This window comes from Lampetra planeri, chromosome 61 (assembly GCF_965212315.1).
Source record: "Lampetra planeri chromosome 61, kcLamPlan1.2.h2, whole genome shotgun sequence".
Taxonomy (NCBI): domain Eukaryota; kingdom Metazoa; phylum Chordata; class Hyperoartia; order Petromyzontiformes; family Petromyzontidae; genus Lampetra; species Lampetra planeri.
The window spans coordinates 3,194,761-3,218,052 of NC_136167.1; the positions used below are offsets into that span (position 1 = coordinate 3,194,761).

A 23,292-nucleotide genomic window follows, 5' to 3' on the forward strand; every position below is an offset into this window, starting at 1 on the left:
CACACAGACACGAATGCACTCACGCCACCCGATGTCGTTGTTGTCGATGCGAGATCGGCGTGAGCGAAGGAACGTGAATTCACTCTCTGCTACAATGCATTCCCACCCAGCCATCCAGCCACCCACCCAGCCACACACACACCTAGCCACACACCTGGAAACCCACCCACCCATCCAGCCACCCACACACCCACCCACACACCCACCCACACCCACCCACACACCCACCCACACACCCACCCACACACCCACCCACACACCCACACACACACACACCCAGCCACCCACACACCCACCCACCCACACACCCACCCACCCAGTCACACACCCACCCACCCAGTCACACACCCACACACACACCCAGCCACACACCCAGCCACACACATACCCACACACCCAGCCACCCACACACCCAGCCACCCACACACCCAGCCACCCACCCACCCACCCACACACACCCACCCACACACACACCCAGACACCCAGCCACCCACACACCACCCAGCCGGGTCCCATAGCGAGTCTCTGGCTCTGCGTGGCCAGGGTGACAGCGAGCGGTGAAGCGAGAGGGAGGGCGGGGAGCGCCACTCGGCGGTGGGGTTGGGGGGAGCGGTTCGGGGGGTGGGGGAGGGGTTGGGGGGGAGAGGTTGGGGGGTGGGAAGGGGTTTGGGGGGGTGAGGGGGTTAGGGGGTGGGGGGGTTAGGGGGTGGGGGGAGGGGTTGGTGGGGTGGGGGGAGGGGTTAGGGGGGAGAGGTTGGGGGTGGGGGGAGGGGATTGGGGGGGTGGGGGGGAGATGTTTGGGGGGGTGGGGGGAGATGTTTGGGGGGGTGGGGGGAGATGTTTGGGGGGGTGGGGGGAGGGGTTTGGGGTTTGGGGGTGGGGGTTGGGGGGAGGTGTTTGAGGGGAGGGGTTGGGGGGGTGGCCTCCCGTACTTGGCGCGTGCCAGGTCCTGGTCCTTGAGTGCCGAGCCCTGCACGTAGATGACGCGCTGGTACCACATGGGGATCTGCAGGACGTGGCGAACCTGCGGGTCCATCTCCGACGGGCAGAGGATCACCACGAAGCAGTCCTGCGGCACGTGGGGGGGGGGGGGGGGGATGGGGGGGGTGGGAGATTGTATGGGAGGGGTAAGTTGGGCAGGGGTTGAGGGATCAGAGCGTGATGGTGAGAGAGAGAGTGTGATGGTGAGAGAGAGTGTGATGGTGAGTGAGGGAGTGTGAGAGAGGGAGTGTGATGGTGAGAGAGGGATTGTGAGAGAGAGAGTGTGATGGTGAGTGAGGGAGTGTGAGAGAGGGAGTGTGATGGTGAGAGAGGGATTGTGAGAGAGGGAGTGTGATGGTGAGTGAGGGAGTGTGATGGTGAGTGAGGGAGTGTGAGAGAGGGAGTGTGATGGTGAGTGAGGGAGTGTGAGTGAGGGAGTGTGATGGTGAGAGAGGGAGAGTGAGAGAGGGAGTGTGATGGTGAGTGAGGGAGTGTGATGGTGAGTGAGGGAGTGTGAGAGAGGGAGTGTGATGGTGAGAGAGGGAGAGTGAGAGAGGGAGTGTGATGGTGAGTGAGGGAGAGTGAGAGAGGGAGTGTGATGGTGAGTGAGGGAGTGTGATGGTGAGTGAGGGATTGTGAGTGAGGGAGTGTGATGCTGAGTGAGGGAGTGTGATGGTGAGTGAGGGAGTGTGAGAGAGGGAGTGTGATGGTGAGAGAGGGAGAGTGAGAGAGGGAGTGTGATGGTGAGTGAGGGAGAGTGAGAGAGGGAGTGTGATGGTGAGTGAGGGAGTGTGAGAGAGAGTGTGATGGTGAGAGAGGGAGTGTGAGTGAGGGAGTGTGATGGTGAGTGAGGGAGTGTGAGTGAGGGAGTGTGATGGTGAGGGAGGGAGTGTGATAGTGAGAGAGGGAGTGTGATGGTGAGTGAGGGAGTGTGAGTGTGAGTGAGGGAGTGTGAGTGAGGGAGTGTGATGGTGAGTGAGGGATTGTGAGTGAGGGAGTGTGATGGTGAGTGAGGGAGTGTGAGTGAGGGAGTGTGATGGTGAGGGAGGGAGTGTGATGGTGAGGGGGGGGGCGAGGAGTGCCTGGAGCAGGGGGTGAGCGTAGAACTCGTTGAGGAAGTCGACGAGGACGTCGATCTTGAGGGAGCTCACGCACAACACCACGTGGCGCTCTGTGAGCGCGCGGTAGCGGCTGTAGTTGCCGCCGCACTTCTGCCGCTCCATCCACAGGAAGGCGAGCTGCTCGAACTGCAGAGGGACAGGGGGTGGAGGAGGAGAGGCGAGGAGTGGTTTCGACTCGTGCCCCCTCCGCGAACCCCCCTCGCTGCCACCGTGTTCAGTTTTTCATTTTCATTTTTATTGTAAACTAGCTTTACTACCCGGCTTCGCCGGGGCTTGGATTCACCACGCACGGCCGCCTTTGTCTCCCCAGTGGCGATGTTCACACACCACAGCAGTTACTCGTTTGAGGCTGAGTCGACCTAGGGGAGGCCCAAGACCGGTTCAAATAATCGTCACCGGTGGTGGCCTTGAGCGGCTATCGAACTCGGGTCGCCGGGTTCGTAGCGCAGCGCGCTAACCACGACACTATAATGCGTGACGCTTCCACATGCGCGGGTCACGTGACAGATTTGACGTCACAGCGCGCCGTGCAAAAAATAAATGCATTATTGAGCTCCCCCCCCCAAAAAGTGTATTTTTATAATTTTTGCATGGTGTACAGTCTGGAAAGTACCCACATGGCAAATTTAAAGTTTGTTGCATGTCGGGAAGTACGCTAAACATTTTGAACAGACACACATAATCACAACTTTGTCTTATATATACAGTATGGAGATAACCCTGTGAGCCATGCGGCTCTTGACTTGGGTGCAACCGCAACAAAAACACGAACAAGAAACATCATAAAGTGACTATGCGCATACTCTTAGGTTTTTTCGGTAAAGTCACGTAGGTAAAAAAATTGAAATAATAATATAAATAATATAATTATTTATTATTATTCAATTATTATTTCTATAATTTTTATTATTTATTTTGAATTTTCTACCTACGTGACTTTAACAAAAAATCCTAAGAGTGTGAATCCTTGCAGTCACGAAAGCTTCAAATCTAGAATGACTATGCGCAACAGAAAAATCCTGGGAAAAACAGCAAAGTCTTCCAGAAAAAAGCGCCGCATTTCAACGCTGTGTGCAAAAATCCCAGTGGAATGCAAGTCAAACAATAACAACCATAAGACAATTTAGATTAAAGTTATCAGGCTAACTCTGTACTACAACAAACAACCATGGCTGAACCAAAAGTTTTCAAAATCACCAAAATAAAACTATAAAAGCAATGTAATAGTGATCACAGGAACTGTGATTCAAATTTAACAACAAACGATCTACATAACATGTACGACCAAACTTTGCAGCCATAGCTGGCTGCATGAGTCACTCCACAACAGCAGGAGTGCGTTGCCGGATTGTGGCCGCCCGAACTCAGAACTCTCGCGCCGTGGATCCGCATCCCGAGCGGCTCGCGTGCCGCGCCGGACGAACCACGGACCCCCCCTCCTCCTCGCCCCCCACCGCCCTGGACACCCCGAGGCTTCGTTGGCACGGAGAGAGGACCCATCACGTCCCAGTGTGATTCGCGGTGAATTTTCCTGCTCGGGACGCGATTTGTGCCATTGACCCACCCCCCGCCCTGGGCCTGCCCTCACCTGCACGGGCAGCACCATGAGTGCCACACAGATCATGAAGGCGACGAGGAGCTGAGAGGGCCAGATCTGTGGCGTCACGTCGCCGAATCCCACGGTGGAGAAGGTGACGATGCAGAAGTAAAGGGAGTCGAAGAGCGACAGGCTGCCGCCAGCGCGCTCCAGGTGCTGGATGCCGCAAATGCTGCCGGCAGGGAAATGGGGGCGGGGGGGGGAAACAGGGACTTTAAAATGAATTTAATAAGTTATGTTTTAAAACATGCCGACCGATGATGCCCGTTGTGATTAGTGGCGAAACGTCGTACTCAGACTGTAAATGTTGTGGCTTGGCTCTCCAACACACAACCGGTGTGCTGTACTAGTATACTACACTATACACTACAGTATACACTACACTATACACTACACTATACACTACACTATACACTACACTATATACTACTATACACTACACTATACACTACCCTACTATACACTGCACTACTATACACTACACTACTATACACTACACTATACATTACACTATACACTACACCAGGGGTCCTCAAACTTTTTAAACAGGGGGCCAGTTCACTGTCCCTCAGACCGTTGGAGGGCCGGACTATAGTTAACAAAAACTATTAACAAATTCCTATGCACACTGCATATATCTTATTTTGAAGTGAAGAAACAAAACGGGAACAAATACAATATTTAAATGAAGAACAAGTAAAGTTAAATCAACAAACTTGCCAGTATTTCAATGGGAACTATGGGCCTGCTTTTGGCTAATGAGATGGTCAATGTCCGGTTCCATATTTGTCACTGCTAGTCGTAACAAGTGATGCAAGTGTGCATCCGTTAGTCTAGATCTGGTTGGAGATTTCAAATGTTCCATTCTGGAAAAAGTTTGTTCACAGACATAAGCGCTGCCAAAGATGGTTGCCATTTTGAGTGCATGGTTCGTGAGATGAGGATATGTCTCAGAGGGGAGAAATGCATAGAAATTATGAAGGCTGCTTGACTTGAATGCGTCTTTCAGAGAGTCACAATTCTGCAGTTCAGCCAGTTCCATTTGGTAAATTGTATCCACATTTTCAATGTCAATAGAAAATGGGTTACGGAAAAGCTGTATGTCCTGTTCAAGGGGATGAAGCTCTTTAAATCTAAATTGGAACTCCTTTTGCAATTTTTCCAGTGAATCCACACATGTTTTGTTTGGGAATGCAACCAATGGTTTTTCCGCTAACAGATTTTGAGTTGTGGGGAGATGGCAGAAGTTTACCTCCTTCACTTGTTGGATGAGGCCTAATTTTACTTCAAATGCTTTGACGTGCGATTGCATATCACAGATGAGCTACCCCTTTCCTTGAAGTTGCACATTGAAACTGTTGAGTAGCTCTGTTACATCTGTCAGAAAGGCAAGGTGCCATTTCCATTCTGCATCATTGAGCTCTGGTACTTCTTTGTTTTTTGAAAACAGAAAAGCTGTAATCTGTGGAAGTAAGTCATAGAAACGTTTCAAAACTCTCCCTCGACTCAGCCAACGGACTTCTGTGTGGTACAGAACATCTTCATAGTCAACATTTAGCTCAGACAGAAATTCCTGAAATTGTCTGTGGTTTAGTGCATGAGCTCTAATGAAGTTAACAGTCCCACTTCAGTGATTTACTACACAGCGCTTGTTGGTGGATGAGGCAGTGTATGGCTATTGGATGAGAATGGTTATGTTTGTCCATCTCTTGGTTAATGCGAGCAATTACTCCTTTCTTAGACCCCACCATGCTAGGAGCACCATCAGTTGTCACACTGGCTAGTTTAGCCCAGTTCAGCTCCAAACCATTCACAGTTTGGCAAACCTTTTCATAGATATCCTCTCCTGTAGTTGTTCCTTTGATGCTTTGCAGTGCAGCAAGCTCTTCTGTGACTTCGAAATAGTCATTCGTCCCACGAATAAAAATTAGAAGTTGTGCAGAATCACGAACATCATTGCTTTCGTCGAGTGCCAAGGAAAAATAGGAAAGTTTTTTTGTGGAGTTTTGCAAATGCTGATGGAAATTCTCCCATTTCTTCAATCCTCCGTGTAATTGTTGGTCCTGAAAGACTCACTGTAATAAATAAATCGGCCTTCTCTGTACACATCTCTTTGGCAACAGAAAGAAGGCATTCTTTAACAAATTCTCCCTCAACGAATGGTCTGCCAGTGCACGCTATTAGCTTGGCAACTTGAAAACTTGCTCGCAGTGATGAAATATTTAGCTGCTTCTGCTTCACAAAAGTATTTTGCTGAGTTGTTAATGTATTTTTCAGTTTTAATATTTTATCTTTTCTCACTTCTCCGACCAAACAATCATATTTATCTTTATGTTGAGTTTCATAGTGTCGACATAAATTGTATTCTTTGAACACAGACACTATATTCTGGCATATCAGACACACAGCTCTTTCCTTGTACTGCATGAAAAAGTAATCATAAGTCCACTGTTTTTTGAATATCCTACACTCCGAGTCAATTTTTCTCTTTCTTGACATCATTGTTTCCTAGGGAGTCAAAATTGCTATTAGTAAAATACCAATATATATACAGCGCTACAAAAACAATATACCAGCAATAACCTTGCCCACACAGAGACATACAGACTGCACTGCCCATCAATGCAGTCTGCTTTTACCCCAGGCTCACACTGGTGCGGGTGCCATTAAAAAGTTAATTACACCTGCAGTTTTGTTCACAGATCGCAGTGCGATCTGCGAACTCGCATAGGAATCTGATCGCATGGGGGAGAAGACCCATGCGATCTACTGCAGGAAAAAAGAAGGCACATGTGCCTTTTTTCTTCCGAATCTAATGCAAGTTCAGCCATACAAGCATATGGCTGAACTCGCACTGCTCAGAGATCGCAACAGTATGAACCGAGGCTTACACAACATACAACATATAACCTCATATAATTGAATAGCAATCAGAATATAAATGCACTTACTGTCATTTAAATTGGGTTTCCTACTCCTCGGCTGTCTGTCACTGACCAGCACGGGAAAACAGCAGGCAGCCCCTCCAGAGATCAGAGATCACTCTGTTATTACCCCTCTATCATTTACTCAGCGCACAGGAATATCACTGGGAGTGGAGCCGAGGGGCAAGTGAGGAGGCTGAGGGAGGGAGAGCCAGTCAAGCACAACCAGGGGAGGGCTGGCAGCCTTAGGCCTGGGGGGCAAGTCCAGTCAATTGGCCCATTGAACCATTCACCAGCGCAGCCCAATGAGTGCCCACCGCCGCAGCTCAATCATTGCCCACCGCCGCAGCTCAATCAGTGCTCACCAGCGCAGCCAAATCAGTGCTCGCCACCGCAGCCCAATCAGTGCCCACCACCGCAGCCCAATGAGTGCTCACCAACGCAGCCCAATGAGTGCTCACCAGCGCAGCCAAATGAGTGCTCACCAGCGCAGCCCAATGAGTGCTCACCAGCGCAGCCAAATCAGTGCCCACCACCGCAGCCCAATGAGTGCTCACCAGCGCAGCCCAATTAGTGCTCACCAGCGCAGCCAAATGAGTGCTCACAAGCGCAGCCCAATTAGTGACCATGGGCCGGATAAATGCCCTCGGTGGGCCGCATGTGGCCCGCGGGCCGTAGTTTGAGGACCCCTGCACTACACTATACACTACACTATATACTACTATACACTACACTATACACTACACTATACACTACACTATACACTACACTATACACTACACTATACACTACACTATACACTAGTGCTGTACTAGTGACGAATTGGCCACGTTCTGTTTACGTGACAAATCTTACTAGTTGGCTGTGTCGGGTGGTGGCGGGTTTAACGACACGTTTATATATTTACGCGATCTAACCCAAAAAAAAACTCTATTATGGATTTTTTTAAAATAAAAACTTTCGCCGAAATGCTACGTCGAATGCGCTTTCCATAAGCGTTGCTTGTCGCCTGAGAAAGAATCCGTTTGGAAATCAGAGCACAGCGTGGAAGTGGACATCACAGACCTACCTCTGAGCTCCCGTCCTCTTCAAGTGATGCTCTAGTCCACACATAACGGCCTACGGAAGTGGATATCACAGACCTACCTCTGAGATCCCGGCTTCTTCAAGGGTGACGTGTGGTGAGGTGCGGTGAGGTGAGGTGAGCGGCCACTCACAATGTGAACATGAGGCAGACCAGCGTGGAGATGAGCATGAGGACCTGGTTGAACATGGCCGACTGGGCACGCTGTATGGCGCGGTGCAGATCGTTCTGGTGGCAGGGGAACAACAAAGCAACCGGTAAGCACGACGATGGCGAAGACGACGGTGATGATGACGATAACGATGGTGATAATGACGATGATGATGACAGTGATGATGACGATGGTGATGACGATGATGATGACGATGGTGATGACGACGGTGCAGACAATGATGGTGACGATGACGATGTTGATGATGTTGATGATGATAACAATGATGATGACGACAGTGATGATGATGGTGATGACGATGATGGTGATGACGATGATGATGGTGATGATGATGACGACGATGGTGATGATAACGGTGATGACGGTGATTATGATCAAGATGATGATGACGATGATGATGACCATGATGATGATGACGATGGTGATGGTGACGACGGTGCGGTTGAGACTCAGCCGTCCTGGTTCAACTCAAGACCCAGTTTGTTTTCGTGTGCCGGGAGCACGGTTATCGGTGTCTGGATACGCGCTTGCATTTAAGACCCCATCATAGAAATTCTACTCCCGTATTTGTATTGCAATGCTGCTGCTGCTGCGGGGGCATCGATGGGCCGCGGAGGGGGCAGCAATGGGCAGCACGGGGGCAGCGATAGGCAGTAGAGGGGGCAGCGATGGCCAGCGACGGGGGTTGGGCAGCGATGAGTAACGGAGGAGGCAGCGATGGGCAGCGGTGAGGGCAGCGAACGGCGGTGGCAGGGGCAGCGACGGGGGCAGCAATGTGGGCAGGGATGGGCAGTGGTGGGGCGCAAGATCAGCGATCCGCAAGATCAGCGATCTGCAGGGGCAGCGATGGGAAGCGGCGGTTGTTGGAGCGTGCGGGCGACTGTGCTCACGATGAGGTTCTGCAGAGCCAGCTTGGCGAGCCAGCAGTTGAGGAAGACCGGGATGAAGGCGCTGCGCAGGTGGTTGACGAATATCTGCAGAGCGACAACAACAACGACAACAACAACGTCATCATCGTCTTCGTCGCCTTCGTCGTCATCATTCTCTTCATCTTCATAATCGTCATCGTCGTCATCATCTTCATCGTCATTTTCCTGATTGTCTATATCTTTATCAACGTCTTCCTCGTCTTCATCACCTTCGTCGTCATCGTCTTCATCGTCGTCATCGTCGTCATCTGCATCATTGTCTTCATCATCATCGTCGTTGTGATCACGTCACCATTATTTTCGTCATTGTTTGGTGCCCTTTGAAATGTTCCGAGATCCGATACACATCGATACAAGTCGATAACAAGTCGATAACAAGTCGATATGTTGATAACAAGTCGATATGTCGATACATGTCGATATTGTCGATACCAAGTGGCAGTGCGCATGTACATCTCTGTGAGGCTCCCCAGCGTGAGGGAGTGGCGGCCTCCACCAACTCACAGCTGGCGGTATCGTTGGTGCAGTGTTAGTCTATGGGCAGTGTTGAGTCTATGGGCAGTGTTGAATCTATGGGCAGTGTTGAATCTATGGGCAGTGTTGAGTCTATGGGCAGTGTTGAGTCTATGGGCAGTGTTGAGTCTATGGGCAGTGTTGAGTCTATGGGCAGTGTTGAATCTATGGGCAGTGTTGAGTCTATGGGCAGTGTTGAATCTATGGGCAGTGTTGAATCTATGGGCAGTGTTGAGTCTATGGGCAGTGTTGAGTCTATGGGCAGTGTTGAGTCTATGGGCAGTGTTGAGTCTATGGGCAGTGTTGAATCTATGGGCAGTGTTGAGTCTATGGGCAGTGTTGAATCTATGGGCAGTGTTGAATCTATGGGCAGTGTTGAATCTATGGGCAGTGTTGAGTCTATGGGTAGTGTTGAGTCTATGGGCAGTGTTGAATCTATGGGCAGTGTTGAGTTTATGGGTAGTGTTGAGTCTATGGGCAGTGTTGAGTCTATGGGTAGTGTTGAGTCTATGGGCAGTGTTGAGTCTATGGGCAGTGTTGAGTCTATGGGTAGTGTTGAGTCTATGGGCAGTGTTGAGTCTATGGGCAGTGCTGAGTCTATGGGCAGTGTTAGTCTATGGGCAGTGTTGAGTCTATGGGTAGTGTTGAGTCTATGTGCAGTGTTGAGTCTATGGGCAGTGTTAGTCTATGGGCAGTGTTGAGTCTATGGGTAGTGTTGAGTCTATGGGCAGTGTTGAGTCTGTGGGCAGTGCTGAGTCTATGGGCAGTGTTGAGTCTATGTGCAGTGTTGAGTCTATGGGCAGTGTTGAGTCTATGGGTAGTGTTAGTCTATGGGCAGTGTTGAGTCTATGGGTAGTGTTGAGTCTATGGGTAGTGTTGAGTCTATGGGTAGTGTTGAGTCTATGGGCAGTGTTGAGTCTATGGGTAGTGTTGAGTATATGGGTAGTGTTGAGTCTATGGGTAGTGTTGAGTCTATGGGTAGTGTTGAGTCTATGGGCAGTGTTGAGTCTATGGGCAGTGTTGAGTCTATGGGCAGTGTTGAGTATATGGGTAGTGTTGAGTCTATGGGTAGTGTTGAGTCTATGGGTAGTGTTCGTCTATGGGCAGTGTTGAGTCTATGGGTAGTGTTGAGTCTATGGGCAGTGTTGAGCCTATGGGCAGTGTTGAGTCTATGGGTATTATTGAGTCTATGGGTAGTGTTAGTCTATGTTGCAGTGTTAGTCTATGGGTAGTGTTCGTCTATGGGTAGTGTTGAGTCTATGGGCAGTGTTGAGTCTATGGGTAGTGTTGAGTCTATGGGCAGTGTTGAGTCTATGGGCAATGTTGAGTCTATGGGCAGTGTTGAGTCTATGGGCAGTGTTAGTCTATAAGCAGTGGTTAGTCTATGGGCAGTCTATAAGCAGTGGTGAGTCTATGAGCAGTGTTAGTCTATGGGCAGTGTTAGTTTATGGGCAGTGTTGAGTCTATGGGCACTGTTGAGTCTATGGGCAGTGTTGAGTCTATGGGCAGTGTTAGTCTATAAGCAGTGGTGAGTCTATGGGCAGTCTAAAAGCAGTGGTGAGTCTATGAGCAGTGTTAGTCTATGGGCAGTGTTAGTTTATGGGCAGTGTTGAGTCTATGGGCAGTGTGTATTAATGTAGAACTTCTTTTGCACCGTACATAGCCAACCGCTGCTAATCCGTGCCAAACTGCTCCCGATCCCACCAGCCTCACCGTGATGATGAAGGGAATGGTCGTGACGACTTCCAGCACGAACGAAACCTGCAGCACCTGCTCCCAGATGTTTCCCTGAGAAACCCACCAACCACACACAGATGTCAAGCCCTTATCAGTGCCTCACCCTATTACAGACCAATTTAGACACCTGATTGGTCACCCCGTGCCCCTTAAAATCTCAACGTTCATCCTACAAAGTCCCATCATCACAAGGGAGAAACACAAACACATAGACAACAAAAAGCAATGTGCTGCCCGTATTGAAACGGCTGTCCGCCGTATGGACCTGGATACTCAATTTCCCTGGACAAGAATACGGGGTGAACCGTGTCTGTTGACAGCTACGCAATCACAACAACAACCACCGCCGTGTAACTTCATCAAAATGACGACAACATTATTTACAGTCCCCCCCCCCCCCCGTTCCTCTGTCCGTCAGTCGGTTGCCTACAGACGGTGGCAGAGACCGCTTCCAAATGTCCACTAGTGGAGTTCAAAGTCACCCACGGGTTAAAGAAGGGTCCAAAGGAAGTGAATAGATACAGATAAAGACAAAGGCGTCGTTTGACACACCACTACAGCGAGTACTCACTGGAGGCCGAGTCGACCTAGGGGAGGAACCAGCAGGACTGGTTCAGATAATCGTCACTGATGTTGGCCGTTAACGGGAATTGAACTCGGGTCACCGGGCTAACAGTGCAGTGCGCTAACCGCTGCACTACCGCTCAAAGACAAAGATTGTAGCCTTAGCAGACTGTGGGGGCAAGTGCTGTGAGCGAGCACCTATGAAGGCCGGCACGGCACACGAGGGGGTGGGTGGCCAACACCACGCCCGGCCGCCTTTGTCTCCCCAGTGGTGGTGTTTACACACCGCACCAGGTACTCATTTGAGGCTGAGTCAACCTATCAGAAAATCATCACTCGGTGTTGGCCGTGAGCGGGAATCGAACTCGGGTCGCCGTGTTCGTAGTGCAGCGCAGCGCTAACCGCCGCACCACCGCTCCTCACTAACGATCTGGCTAAATGTGTCGTTGCGAAGCATCCCAGACACACACAAACACATGTACACACACAGACACGTGTACACACACAGACACATATACACAGACACAGACACATGTACACACACAGACACATGTGTACATACACACACACAGGCATATGTGTACACACACACATACACATGTACACACACACACAGACACATGCACACACAGACACATGTACACACACACAGACACATGTGTACACACACACAGACACATGTGTACACACACACAGCCACATGTACACACACAGACACATGTACACACACAGACACATGTGTACACACAGACACGCACGTGTACTTTGTATATTGTCGAGTTCACCTTGTAGTTGAGGAACATGAGAAGCATCGTTTCAAGGAGGCTGATGATGGCCAGAGCCACCTGCAGGAGTTGAACAAAGGCGGGCGTTGAGAACGACGACTTTCATTACTGCCTGGCCCGTGATGGTGGTGTTCGCAATGATGGCGGTGATTGTGGTGATGGCGATGGTGGTGGTGGCTTTTATGATGATGATGATGTGAATGGTGAAGGCGATATTGGTGGTGATGGTGGTGGCGATGGTGGCGATTATCGTGGCGGTGATGGTGGTGGTGCTAGCGATGATGGTGGTGGTGATGATGGTGGTGCTGGCGATGGTGGTGGTGGCTTTCATGATGATGATGGTGTGGATGGTGAAGGCGATATTGGTGGTGATGGTGGTGGCGATGGTGGCAGTGATGGTGGTGATGATGCTGATGGTGGTGCTAACGATGATGGTGGTGGTGATGATGGTGGTGCTGGCGATGGTGGTGGTGGCTTTCATTATGATAATGGCGTGGATGGTGAAGGTGATATTGGTGCTGATGGTGGTGCTAACGATGATGGTGGTGGTGATGATGGTGGTGCTGGCGATGGTGGTGGTGGCTTTCATGATGATGATGGTGTGGATGGTGAAGGTGATATTGGTGGTGATGGTGGTGGCGATGGTGGCGATTATGGTGGTGATTATGGTGGCGGTGATGGTGGTGGTGATGATGGTGCTGGCGATGATGTTGGTTGCGGTGGTGGCTTTTATGATGATGATGATGGTGGAGGCGATGGTGGCGATTATGGTGGTGGTGGTGATTGTGACGGCGCCCTCAGTGTCGCCCGCTCACCTGGGAGACCCAGAAGAACATTCCCCTGTCCACCCACCAGATCAGCCACCTGCCGGTACAGGCAGACAGACCCACAACGGGAACCACGACTTCTCGATCCGTCACCGATGTTGTTGTTGTATTAGGGGCCGTCCACAAATCACGTCACGTGATTTTGGACGATTTTCAACCCCCACTCCACATCGTCACACGACGTCACAAAAAGCCCGACCCCCCCTCCCTTCAAATATGACGTCACAAAGCTCTGCCCCCCTCCCAAAACCATATTTCCATTTTTTTTATAATCATGCTTCAGATCGCTTAACACTATTGTCATTGTAGTGCGTATTTAATGTGGCGCGGCACTCTGATGTTGTATTAATGTTGTTATAACAATTAGTGTTGTTATAACAATTCTATTTTTATTTAAAGTTGCGCATTTTTATGTGACGTCACATTTCTCAACCCCCCCCCCTCGTCACACATCGTCACAAATGTCTGACCCCCCCTCCCCAGGTGCGTGACGTCATTTATGGACGCCCCCTTAGGCCAAGTGACGATTTGGCCAAATGTGTCGTTGCAAAGCCTCCCCGACACAAGCGAATTGCATTCTCGCGTGGTGCACAAGCATTTAACATTTTAACGACACACATACACGAGCGTGTGTGTGCGTGTGTGTGTATGCGTGTGTGCGCGTGTGTGTGTGCGTGTGTGTGTGCATGGGGAGCGGTGGTGTCGTGGTTAGTTTTGGGCCGCGCTTCGAACCTGGCAGAGAACCGAGTTCGATTCCCGCTCACGGCCAAAACCGGTGACGATTATCTGAAAGGGCCTCCCCCCCTTGGTCGACTCAGCCTCAAATGAGTACCTGGTGCGCTGTGTGTAAAACACTTGGAAGACAAAGGCGGCCGGGCGTGGTGTTAGCCACCCACACCCTCGTGTGCCGTTCTGGCCTTCAAAGGTGCTCGCTAGCAGCACTTGCCCTAGCAGTCTGTTTACGCTATACGGGGGATCTTTGTCTTTGTGTGTATACAAGTAGCCCACATGCCTAGCCACCACATGGGTTGGGGAAAAGATGGAGCCGATGGGGTACATGAGGATTTAGTGGAGCTCAGTGGACTTGCTGATGACCGCTAGTGGCGGTGTCAAAATGGGCCTCTATAGAGGAGGAGGAGGCTCGTGAAAGACGCCACTGGACAGTTGGAGGGCAGTCGCCCTCCCAGTGGGGAGGGTGGAGGAGCGGCGCTCACAACAACGTCTAAAGCGCAGTAAGTTGGCACCGTATGGGGGGGCAAGTAATCTCAGTCAACCCGTGGCACTGTCCCGTGTCCTCCTGCCAACGAGCCATCGACACTTCACGTGGCCTCATGGTGCATTAAGGGGCCGTCCATAAATGACGTCACGCGATTTTGGACGATTTTTGACTCCCCCCTTTCGTCACACGACGTCACAAAAAGTTAGACCCCCCCTCAAATATGACGTCACAAAACTTTGCCCCCCCCCCCCAAAAAAAATGCTTCAAATCGATTTAAACTATTGGCATTGTAGTGCGTATTTAATGTGGCGCTGCACTCTGATGTTATAGGAGAAAACATTTAGTAAAAAGTTTATTTAATTAAATAGAACGTGTTGTCTATATTTATTTAAAGTTGCGTCACGTTTCTCAAACCCCCCTCGTCACACATCGTCACAAATGTCTGTCCCCCCCCCCCCAGGTGCGTCGCGTCATTTATGGACGGCCCCTTAGCCCGGTGCAGGTGCTCTGGTTACGTCGCTGAGTGGCGAATGGTTGGTGTGCGCGTGTGTGTACGCGTCATCGCGTGTGCTCGCTGAGCGTGTGCCAATCGGCGCCCCCTGGACACAGATGCCAAGGAGATGACGCCTCCGTGCCACGGGATTATCCGGTCAAATGTAATTTAAAGCAGGGAGAAACTAACCGACGCGGAATGGGGAGGCCTTCATCCAGCAGTGGATTGACCAAAGGAGCAGGAAATAATGATTATATATAGGCACTCCTCTACTTACGAACGAGTTAGGTTCCAGAGGTCTGTTCGTAAGTCGATCTGTTCGTAAGTCTAACATTACTCCTGTCCACTACAAACGTGTTGCACGGCTTGTACGCTAAACAGGGGGAATGGCTTTAAAAGTTGTATAATCTCCTGTAGCTGCAGATGCCACTGAATCTTCATGTTCTGAAGATGTAGATACCACCGCCATCTTTTGCGCGGCGGTTTAACTTAACGACTCTCGGTCCAAACAGGGCACTGGACGTACGGACAGGTTTGTTCGTGTATCTGAAAGTTCGTAAGTCGAATGTTCGTAAGTAGAGGAGTCTCTGTATTGTCATTAAGATTGTTCACCTATCTATTTCATATATGCCACCTCTTACCAGTTAATTGGGGCGTTGGCATCAAATTCCGTGAAGTTCTGCTTGGGGCATTCCCAGCTAAACAAACAAATCAACAACGACAAACACAAAAGAACAGCTCAAACTCCCTCATGTCATCACACAAACAACATCAACAATCCTCCTTCTTCATAGAATGGGTAGAGTGGTGGGTAGAGACGTGGAGAGAGTGGTTAGTATCAAGGCCGTAATTATAATATATATTTGGGGGGACACATCACCCCCAATATTCAAAAATTCTAAAAATGTCCCCCCCCCCCAATATATTGCTATAAAAAAAATTGCTATGCTATGTAAATAAAAATAACAATTTGCTAAACCTTGGCCACAATATCTGGACTTGTCTTCATATAAATCAATGCATATATTTCTGTTCATATGATTGTGGTTATGGTTGTACTTTATTAATCCCTAATCTCTGCCATTACATACAAAGAAACAAGAAATGGTAAAAAAGTAAAAACAGAGCAATGTAATACAATGCACTATTAGACATTTTTGTAAAACATAAATAAAAAGTCCATCACATGTGTTAGTGAATTTTTTAATATTTTAGGCAGGAAATTAGTTTTCACATTTAGATATTTTTCTGGGTTGGGACCCCCAGACCCCCTGGAAGATTTGGTCCCCCCCAATGTTGACTCCATGGCTACGGCCTTGGTGAGTAGGTGAGTATAGACTTGGGTAGAGACGTGGTTAGAGATATGAGAGAAGGTGCATAGAGATGTGGGCAGAGATGTGAGTGGGTAATCGTCAGTGTCATCTTCAAGTGGCTATTGTAATTTTGCACAGCACGTTGGCGAGCAGGACTTCTGCATTTCAGACATAAATCACTGTCCATCTTTTCCCGACACTGAATGGACTTCACGCACTCCCAGGTAACATAGCCACTTCCGTGCCCTATCTTACAGTTACATGCTAATTTCTCACATTAACATCACTAACCCCGGCCACTTCTTTATAACCCTTGAGCTACACCCATTTCAAACCTTTTAAAACAATCTGCCTCAGCAGCAGACGATGCTTTCCCACCTGATGATGGACGCTTGTGTTGCGCCAAAACGTCGTGATCTATTTTATTTTATACCTACGTGCCTTTACCGAAAGAACCAAAGAGTGTGGCTCCCAGGTGTTTATGTAAAGTTACCAACCGCAAACTCGCTATGCATTGCCAGGGAACATTATGGGGAAATAACATGTATAAATGTGCCTCTAGATATGAATACAAATTTATATGTTTAAGTCCGTCAGCTTACTGGCTTTGCGTCAGCCTATTTCACTCCAGCGGCATTTGGTTACGCAGGAAACCACTCCGGCCTGGCTTCAACCTTTTGTGCATCTCATCAGCAGTCAGCCTCGTGACACAGACACGAACTTCGCATGCTCCACTGCTGTCCACGTGTCGGCCTCTGCCACGTGTGTCGGAACGCCAAGTGAGTGGCAAATCTGGTGCAATTGCACAAGATAGACGTCAATGTCACCCCCCGGGTGAAAACACTGCAAACGATCTGAGCTGGGTGCGAGTGGATCCACCCCAAAGGTAGGGGGGGAGGTGTTGTTTAACACCACCGAGATGTGCCCGTCATTCACTCACATGCGCGCGCTGACATTGTTTTTCATGGTTCGCAGTTTTCTAGGTTTTTTGTTTTGCGGAATTGGATTTCGGACCGGGGGTCGGAGCGACCGCGTCGGGAGCCCCACGGACCCGTCTCACCAGCCGTAGCCATTGTCCTTGGGGTCGTCCAGAACCACGCGGCACACGTAGAGCACGCACGTCAGCACCTTGAGCGCGAAGTTGAACACGCGGATGCGGAGGCCTGCACACACCGAAGTCGCAGACAATGATCCCACCCCCCCCCCCCCCCATATAGCCTTAACAAACTGTTGGGGCAAGTGCTGTCCATGAGTAGCACCTACGGAGGCCGGCACAGCACACGAGGGGATGGGTAGCCACCACCACGCCCGGCCGACTTTGTCTCCCTATTGCTGATGTTTGCACACCGCAACAGTTACCTAGAGGAGAGGCCTAGGACCAGTTCAAATATCCGTCACTGACACTGGTCGTAAGTGGGAATTCAACTCAAGTCGCCGGGTTTATAGCGCAGCATGCTAACCGCTGCACGACCACCACTGATACCACCGCCACTACTATAGGGGACATAGAGACAGTGGACAGCATCCTATGCACAGGGCAGTCCCATAAAATTATAGCAGACACTCTCGCCAACACGCAGAGACAGGAATGAGTTCCAGTCCTTTTATTCCACCTTTTCCGTCACACACAGCTCCCTCCTTCATCCACAGCTCTCTCCTCTCTATCCACAGCTCCGTCCATCCACAGCTTTCTCCTCTCTATCCACAGCTCCCTCCTTCATCCATAGCTCTTTCCTCTCTATCCACAGCTCCCTCCTGGATCCACAGCTCTCTCCTCTCTATCCACAGCTCCGTCCATCCACAGCTTTCTCCTCTCTATCCACAGCTCCCTCTTGCATCCACAGCTCTCACCGCCCCCATCACCTTTTCGATGCCCCCTCTTACCCTCATGGTCACCTCTTCGATTTCCTCCCCCTCATCACTGTCTCCTCATTGCCAGCCACCAATTCCAGTCTTCACACCTCGGACCATATCTCATCATCCCCCACCAATCCATTCTCTTCAGCAGCAGGTCTATTATCGCAACTGTGCCATAAACTGCAACGAAATTCCATTGTGGCAATGGTGCCACCAGATCTCAGCACAAACCTATTCCAGCCACCCGAGCACAAATTCCTATTCCTGCACTGTCCTGGTCAAAACCGGACCAGTGGTGACCCTCTTACCACTGTCCTGGTTTCCTAGACTGTTGCTCTTTTTGACAAAAGTTATTCTGGGAAAGATTCAAGTCTTCCAGGGAGCATTACAATTCCTGGCTTTTGTAAGTTGCAAATAATAACAACAAAATTCCACTAATGATGACAAATTCGCATGCACAGTCTGTTCTCCTATAACGTGGCGGTAGTAGTTGCGTTCCTGAAGAACCGGCTTCATGAAAAAAACGCATTATAATAAATAATATATAATGTAGGAGGTGAAGCACAGTCCGCAATAACACGTGAGATGCATACGCAGGCCGATCAAAGACTGAGGCACGTTGGTAGCTTCTAGAAGCATCCAGCAGCATCCCAATGCCTTATACGGTGATGCTACACCGATGCAGGCATGTTATGACCGCTTGTTCCGACTCGTGCTGCGACGTAGTTCTGTTCGCTCGATCGCGTTATATACCCAATTGCCGTTGTGAAATCCACACGTGACGCTGTAAGAAAACAGTATTGGGATGTTCTTCTTTCCATTATTGTTTAACAGCATGCCGAAACAGGTCACCACACGTAGTGCGATCTTTTTGCACCAAAAACGGCAGGATGTACATGCATTGTGTTGCTCCATAATGCGCTTGCATAATGTATGTTGATTACCCTATGAATAGCCCCTCCGGAAATTGTAAATTATATTAATACATTAACCCACCCCCCCATCCCCCCCACCACTGGACTTCACACCTGATTGATTCACAGGTGACGACATCACACTTATCCCCGTCTATTTCAAACCGAAACAGGAGGATTTATCCACAACTCTGGCTGTAGCCTGATGATGCCGGTTGTAATTACCTGCGAAACGTCAGGGTACTCAAATTGTAAATGTTGTGGGTGTACTCTCCAACACACCTATGTGTGCTGTACTAGTGTAATAAAGGTCGTGGAAGCGACTTCTAGAATCCGGTCTTTATTTGTCTTTCATTACAACACTCCTTCACGCTGCTGACAGACAGCGTGAGAGGGATAGAGAGAGAGACGCGCGCTGCCACGTGGCAGCCTGGACCCCCGCTCTCGCGTGGCCTCTCCCTCCGCTCGTTCCAGTTCTGACCACGTGTTGTTCGTCTCCACCCCTATTTAATACCCGGGTCATGTGGTACCTTTCCACCAATCCTGGTTAGCCTCTATGGAATCTTCCAGACTCCATCGTAGGCTCCCGGGACCACGCCCCTGACTCGTCTCCCCATTGGCTGTGGCTAAAGCCAGCAGAACCAATCCTCTACTTACAGCTGTCACCTTTCCATTATGTCAGGGCCACGCCCCTAGGCTTCCCCCATTGGCTATGGACCAGGACCGGCAGAGCCAATCATCGTGACGAGTTGTGATCCATCAGCGACCCAGATATATCCTCACATTACACTAGTAACAAATTGGCACATTTTGTTTACGTGACATGACCTTACCAATTGGCTGTCTAGGGTGGTGGCGGGTTTAACGACACATTTATATTTACGAGCTCTATCCCTAAAAAAAAACACTATTATGGAGCACATTTCATGCCACAACAATATGGCAACACCACAATTGGTCACAAGTGCCACCGGGTCTGTGTTCGGAGTTGTCCTTGATTAACAGGATGCATTTGAGTCAGGGGAGATCACGGCAATATGACCTGTAGGTTTCGTGGCCACGTGAGGCCCTACGGCCTACGCAGGGCTTGTGTGGGTTCAGGACCTAAGCCTTGTCCTCGTCAACCTTGGCAGCGGTCAACGTTCGAACGTTCGCACTTTTATATTATACGTTCCATTAAAGTGTCAAATTAATTGCCGTGGCAATGTTTGCATAGCCCCTTAGTGACCTTTCATTAATATTCAACGCTGCAAACGTTATATCTGCAAGTGCAGCCAACCCGTGCGCGTGTATGTATCTGTACCTGTGTGAGCGTGCGTGTGTGGGGAGCAGTAGTGTAGCGGTTAACGGACTAAACTACGAACCCGGTAACCGAGTTCTATTCCCGCTCATGGCCAACACCAGTGACAATTATCTGAACCGGTTCTGTGCCTCCTCTAAGTCGACTCAGCCTCAAATGAGGACCCTGTGCGGTGTGTAAACATCGCCACTGAGGAAAAAAAAGCAGTCGGGCGTGATGTGCAGTGCCAGCCTTCATAGGTGCTCGTTCACAGCACTTGCCCCAACGGTCTGTTAAGACTATACCGGAGATCTTTGTCTTTTGTTTTTGTGTACTCAGTGGAAATTTTAGAAGCACATTGCTCAAGGCAGGTAGCTATAAAATGCAAACAATTATGACACTCATAAACAGGGCCGCATTTTCCCGAATGTGCCCATTCCATCATTGCTGCCAATTACAAGCATTCATTCAGACACATCACAACTGATTTGTTTTAGTGACTAAAATACCACCTCGCCGCTATCAAACAAGACACAAAACAGAGCAGAAGAACCAAAATCAACTGTTGTACCGTACAACTATGGCTCCCGGGCCTTCGTCAACTCGCACCAGGTTTGGCGGTTTTACGTACAGGGACTCCTCTACTTACGAACGTTCGACTTACGGACTTTAAGAGATACGAACAAACCTGGTCCTATATGTCCCGTTACCTGTTTGGACCGAGAGTCGTAAGTTCAACCGCCACGCAATAATTGGCGATGGTGGCATCTACAGAATCATGACGAACCAGTGGCATCTACATCTGTAGAACATGAAGAACCAGTGGCATCTACATCTGCAGAACATGAAGAACCAGTGGCATCTACATCTGTAGAACATGAAGATCCAGTGACATCTACATCTGCAGAACGTGAAGAACCAGTGGCATCTACATCTACAGAACGTGAAGAACCAGTGACATCTACATCTACAGAACGTGAAGAACCAGTGGCATCTACATCTGCAGAACGTGAAGAACCAGTGGCATCTACATCTGCAGAACGTGAAGAACCAGTGGCATCCACATCTACAGAACATGAAGAACCAGTGGCATCTACATCTACAGAACATGAAGAACCAGTGGCATCTACATCTGTAGAACATGAAGAACCAGTGGCATCTACATCTACAGAACATGAAGAACCAGTGGCATCTACATCTGCAGAACGTGAATAACCAGTGGCATCTATATCTACAGAATCATGACGAACCAGTGGCATCTACATCTACAGAATCATGACGAACCAGTGGCATCTACATCTACAGAACGTGAAGAACTAGTGGCATCTACATCTACATCTACAGAACGTGAAGAACTAGTGGCATCTACATCTACAGAATCATGACGAACCAGTAGCATCTACATCTGCAGAATCATGACGAACCAGTGGAATCTACATATACAGAATCATGAAGAAACAGTGGCATCTACATCTGCAGAACATGAAGAACCAGTGGCACCTACATCTTAATAACATGAAGAACCAGTGGAATCTACATCTACAGAATCATGACGAACTAGTGGAATCTACATCTGCAGAACATGAAGAAGCAGTGGCATCTACATCAACAGGAGATTATACAACGTTAAAAACCATTCCCCATGTTTAGTGTACAAGTCGTACAGCAAGTTTGCATTCGACAGGAGTTAAGTTGGACTTACGAACAAATGGACTTATGAACATAACTCTGGGACCTAACTCGTTCCTAAATAGAGGAGTCTCTGTACCGTGCAACCTTGTCTCCCGTGACTATGGCTCCAGGGCCTCCGTCAACTTGCACTGGCCAGCGTGGTGAAGTATGGCCAAACAACCCCCCTGTAGTTTATCGGCGATACGGATAAATACAATGGGGGCTATCGATTACACATTTGTATTACACTGGTGGTGACGATGATGATGATGATGATCTCTAAGACAGGGCAAAACCTTACTCGATCGCTTGTTCTTGATGAAGAAAAGTTTGCAGCGTTCCTTGAACGTCTTTTCGTGCACGTAGAACTTCACATGCACCCTGGGGGGAACAACAACAACAACAACACATACATTGTGAAACACCTCGCAACTGGAAAATTGCCCGATGAAGTTGGATGTAATTACCAGCTAAACGTCGTACTCGAATTTTAAATGATGTTGATTCACTCTTCAACACACCGGTGGGCTAAAGTAGTGAACTATTTGTCATTTGTAAACGTGACACATTTGTTACTGTTTGGCCGTGTCGGGTGGTGGAGGGTTACGACACATTTATAAATAACGCGATCTAACCTAAACACCTTTATTATGAATAATATTGGTCGCGAAAGCCTACGCGTTAAACTGGTCCCAGGACTCCACTAGGTCGGCTCGGCCCTTAGAATGGGTAGCTGGTACATCAGCATCGGGGGATGCGAAGGCGGACCCCGGGCGCCCACAAGTGCTTGCGTCCACAGGTGACCGCGAACAGCACTTGCCGCAAAGAGTCAGTTCAAAAGGCCATACTGGGGGGTAGATCTTTGTCTCTGGGCCTTGATCTCCTCCCGTGTCAAGCTCGAGGCCCCCCCCCTACCCTTCTCACACAGCTAACGGTCGCCGGCCCTGCAATCGCCGTGTTAACCGCTGCGTTTGAGCGATCGAATCGCGGGTGACTTGAAAGCCAGAATCTCGGCGGTGAGTGGCTCAGCGTCCCAGACGCGGCCACTGTGTCAGGTCGCCTGGCCCACCGCCTCGATGGAGTGTCTCGCGCTCGCATCTCCCAAGCGCGAAATGCTTTTGTTGTTATTGTTAAATGTTATTTTGACCAGGATAAAGTCCCACTGAGCTAATGGCACCTTTTTTGTTTCTTTCAGAGGTCATCCAACTTGGCCGTATGCGTGATGACAGTGGCTTCGTCATCGCAGTGGCTGTTATCATCATCATCATCATCGTCGTCGTCTTTGTCGCCGTCATTTCACGTGGGAACTTAT

The 23,292-nt window shown here is 49.5% G+C and overlaps 1 protein-coding gene across 1 annotated transcript in view; it reads right to left on the bottom strand.

Annotated features, from left to right (window-relative positions):
• The window catches only part of LOC144736552 (potassium channel subfamily T member 1-like), a 68,037-nt gene extending 45,309 nt beyond the window's left edge, over positions 1–22,728 (bottom strand). The window contains exons 1-12 of the mRNA XM_078619102.1: positions 22,721–22,728; positions 22,282–22,361; positions 17,320–17,422; positions 15,588–15,644; positions 13,223–13,358; positions 12,408–12,467; positions 11,035–11,109; positions 8,770–8,853; positions 7,841–7,935; positions 3,691–3,871; positions 2,064–2,228; positions 933–1,069 (exon numbers count right to left, since the gene is read on the bottom strand). Coding sequence (XP_078475228.1) covers positions 933–1,069; positions 2,064–2,228; positions 3,691–3,871; positions 7,841–7,935; positions 8,770–8,853; positions 11,035–11,109; positions 12,408–12,467; positions 13,223–13,358; positions 15,588–15,644; positions 17,320–17,422; positions 22,282–22,361; positions 22,721–22,728 — 1,181 coding nt within the window. The remainder of the gene's footprint in view (positions 1–932; positions 1,070–2,063; positions 2,229–3,690; positions 3,872–7,840; positions 7,936–8,769; positions 8,854–11,034; positions 11,110–12,407; positions 12,468–13,222; positions 13,359–15,587; positions 15,645–17,319; positions 17,423–22,281; positions 22,362–22,720) is intronic.
• Between the last annotated feature and the right edge of the window lie 564 nt (positions 22,729–23,292).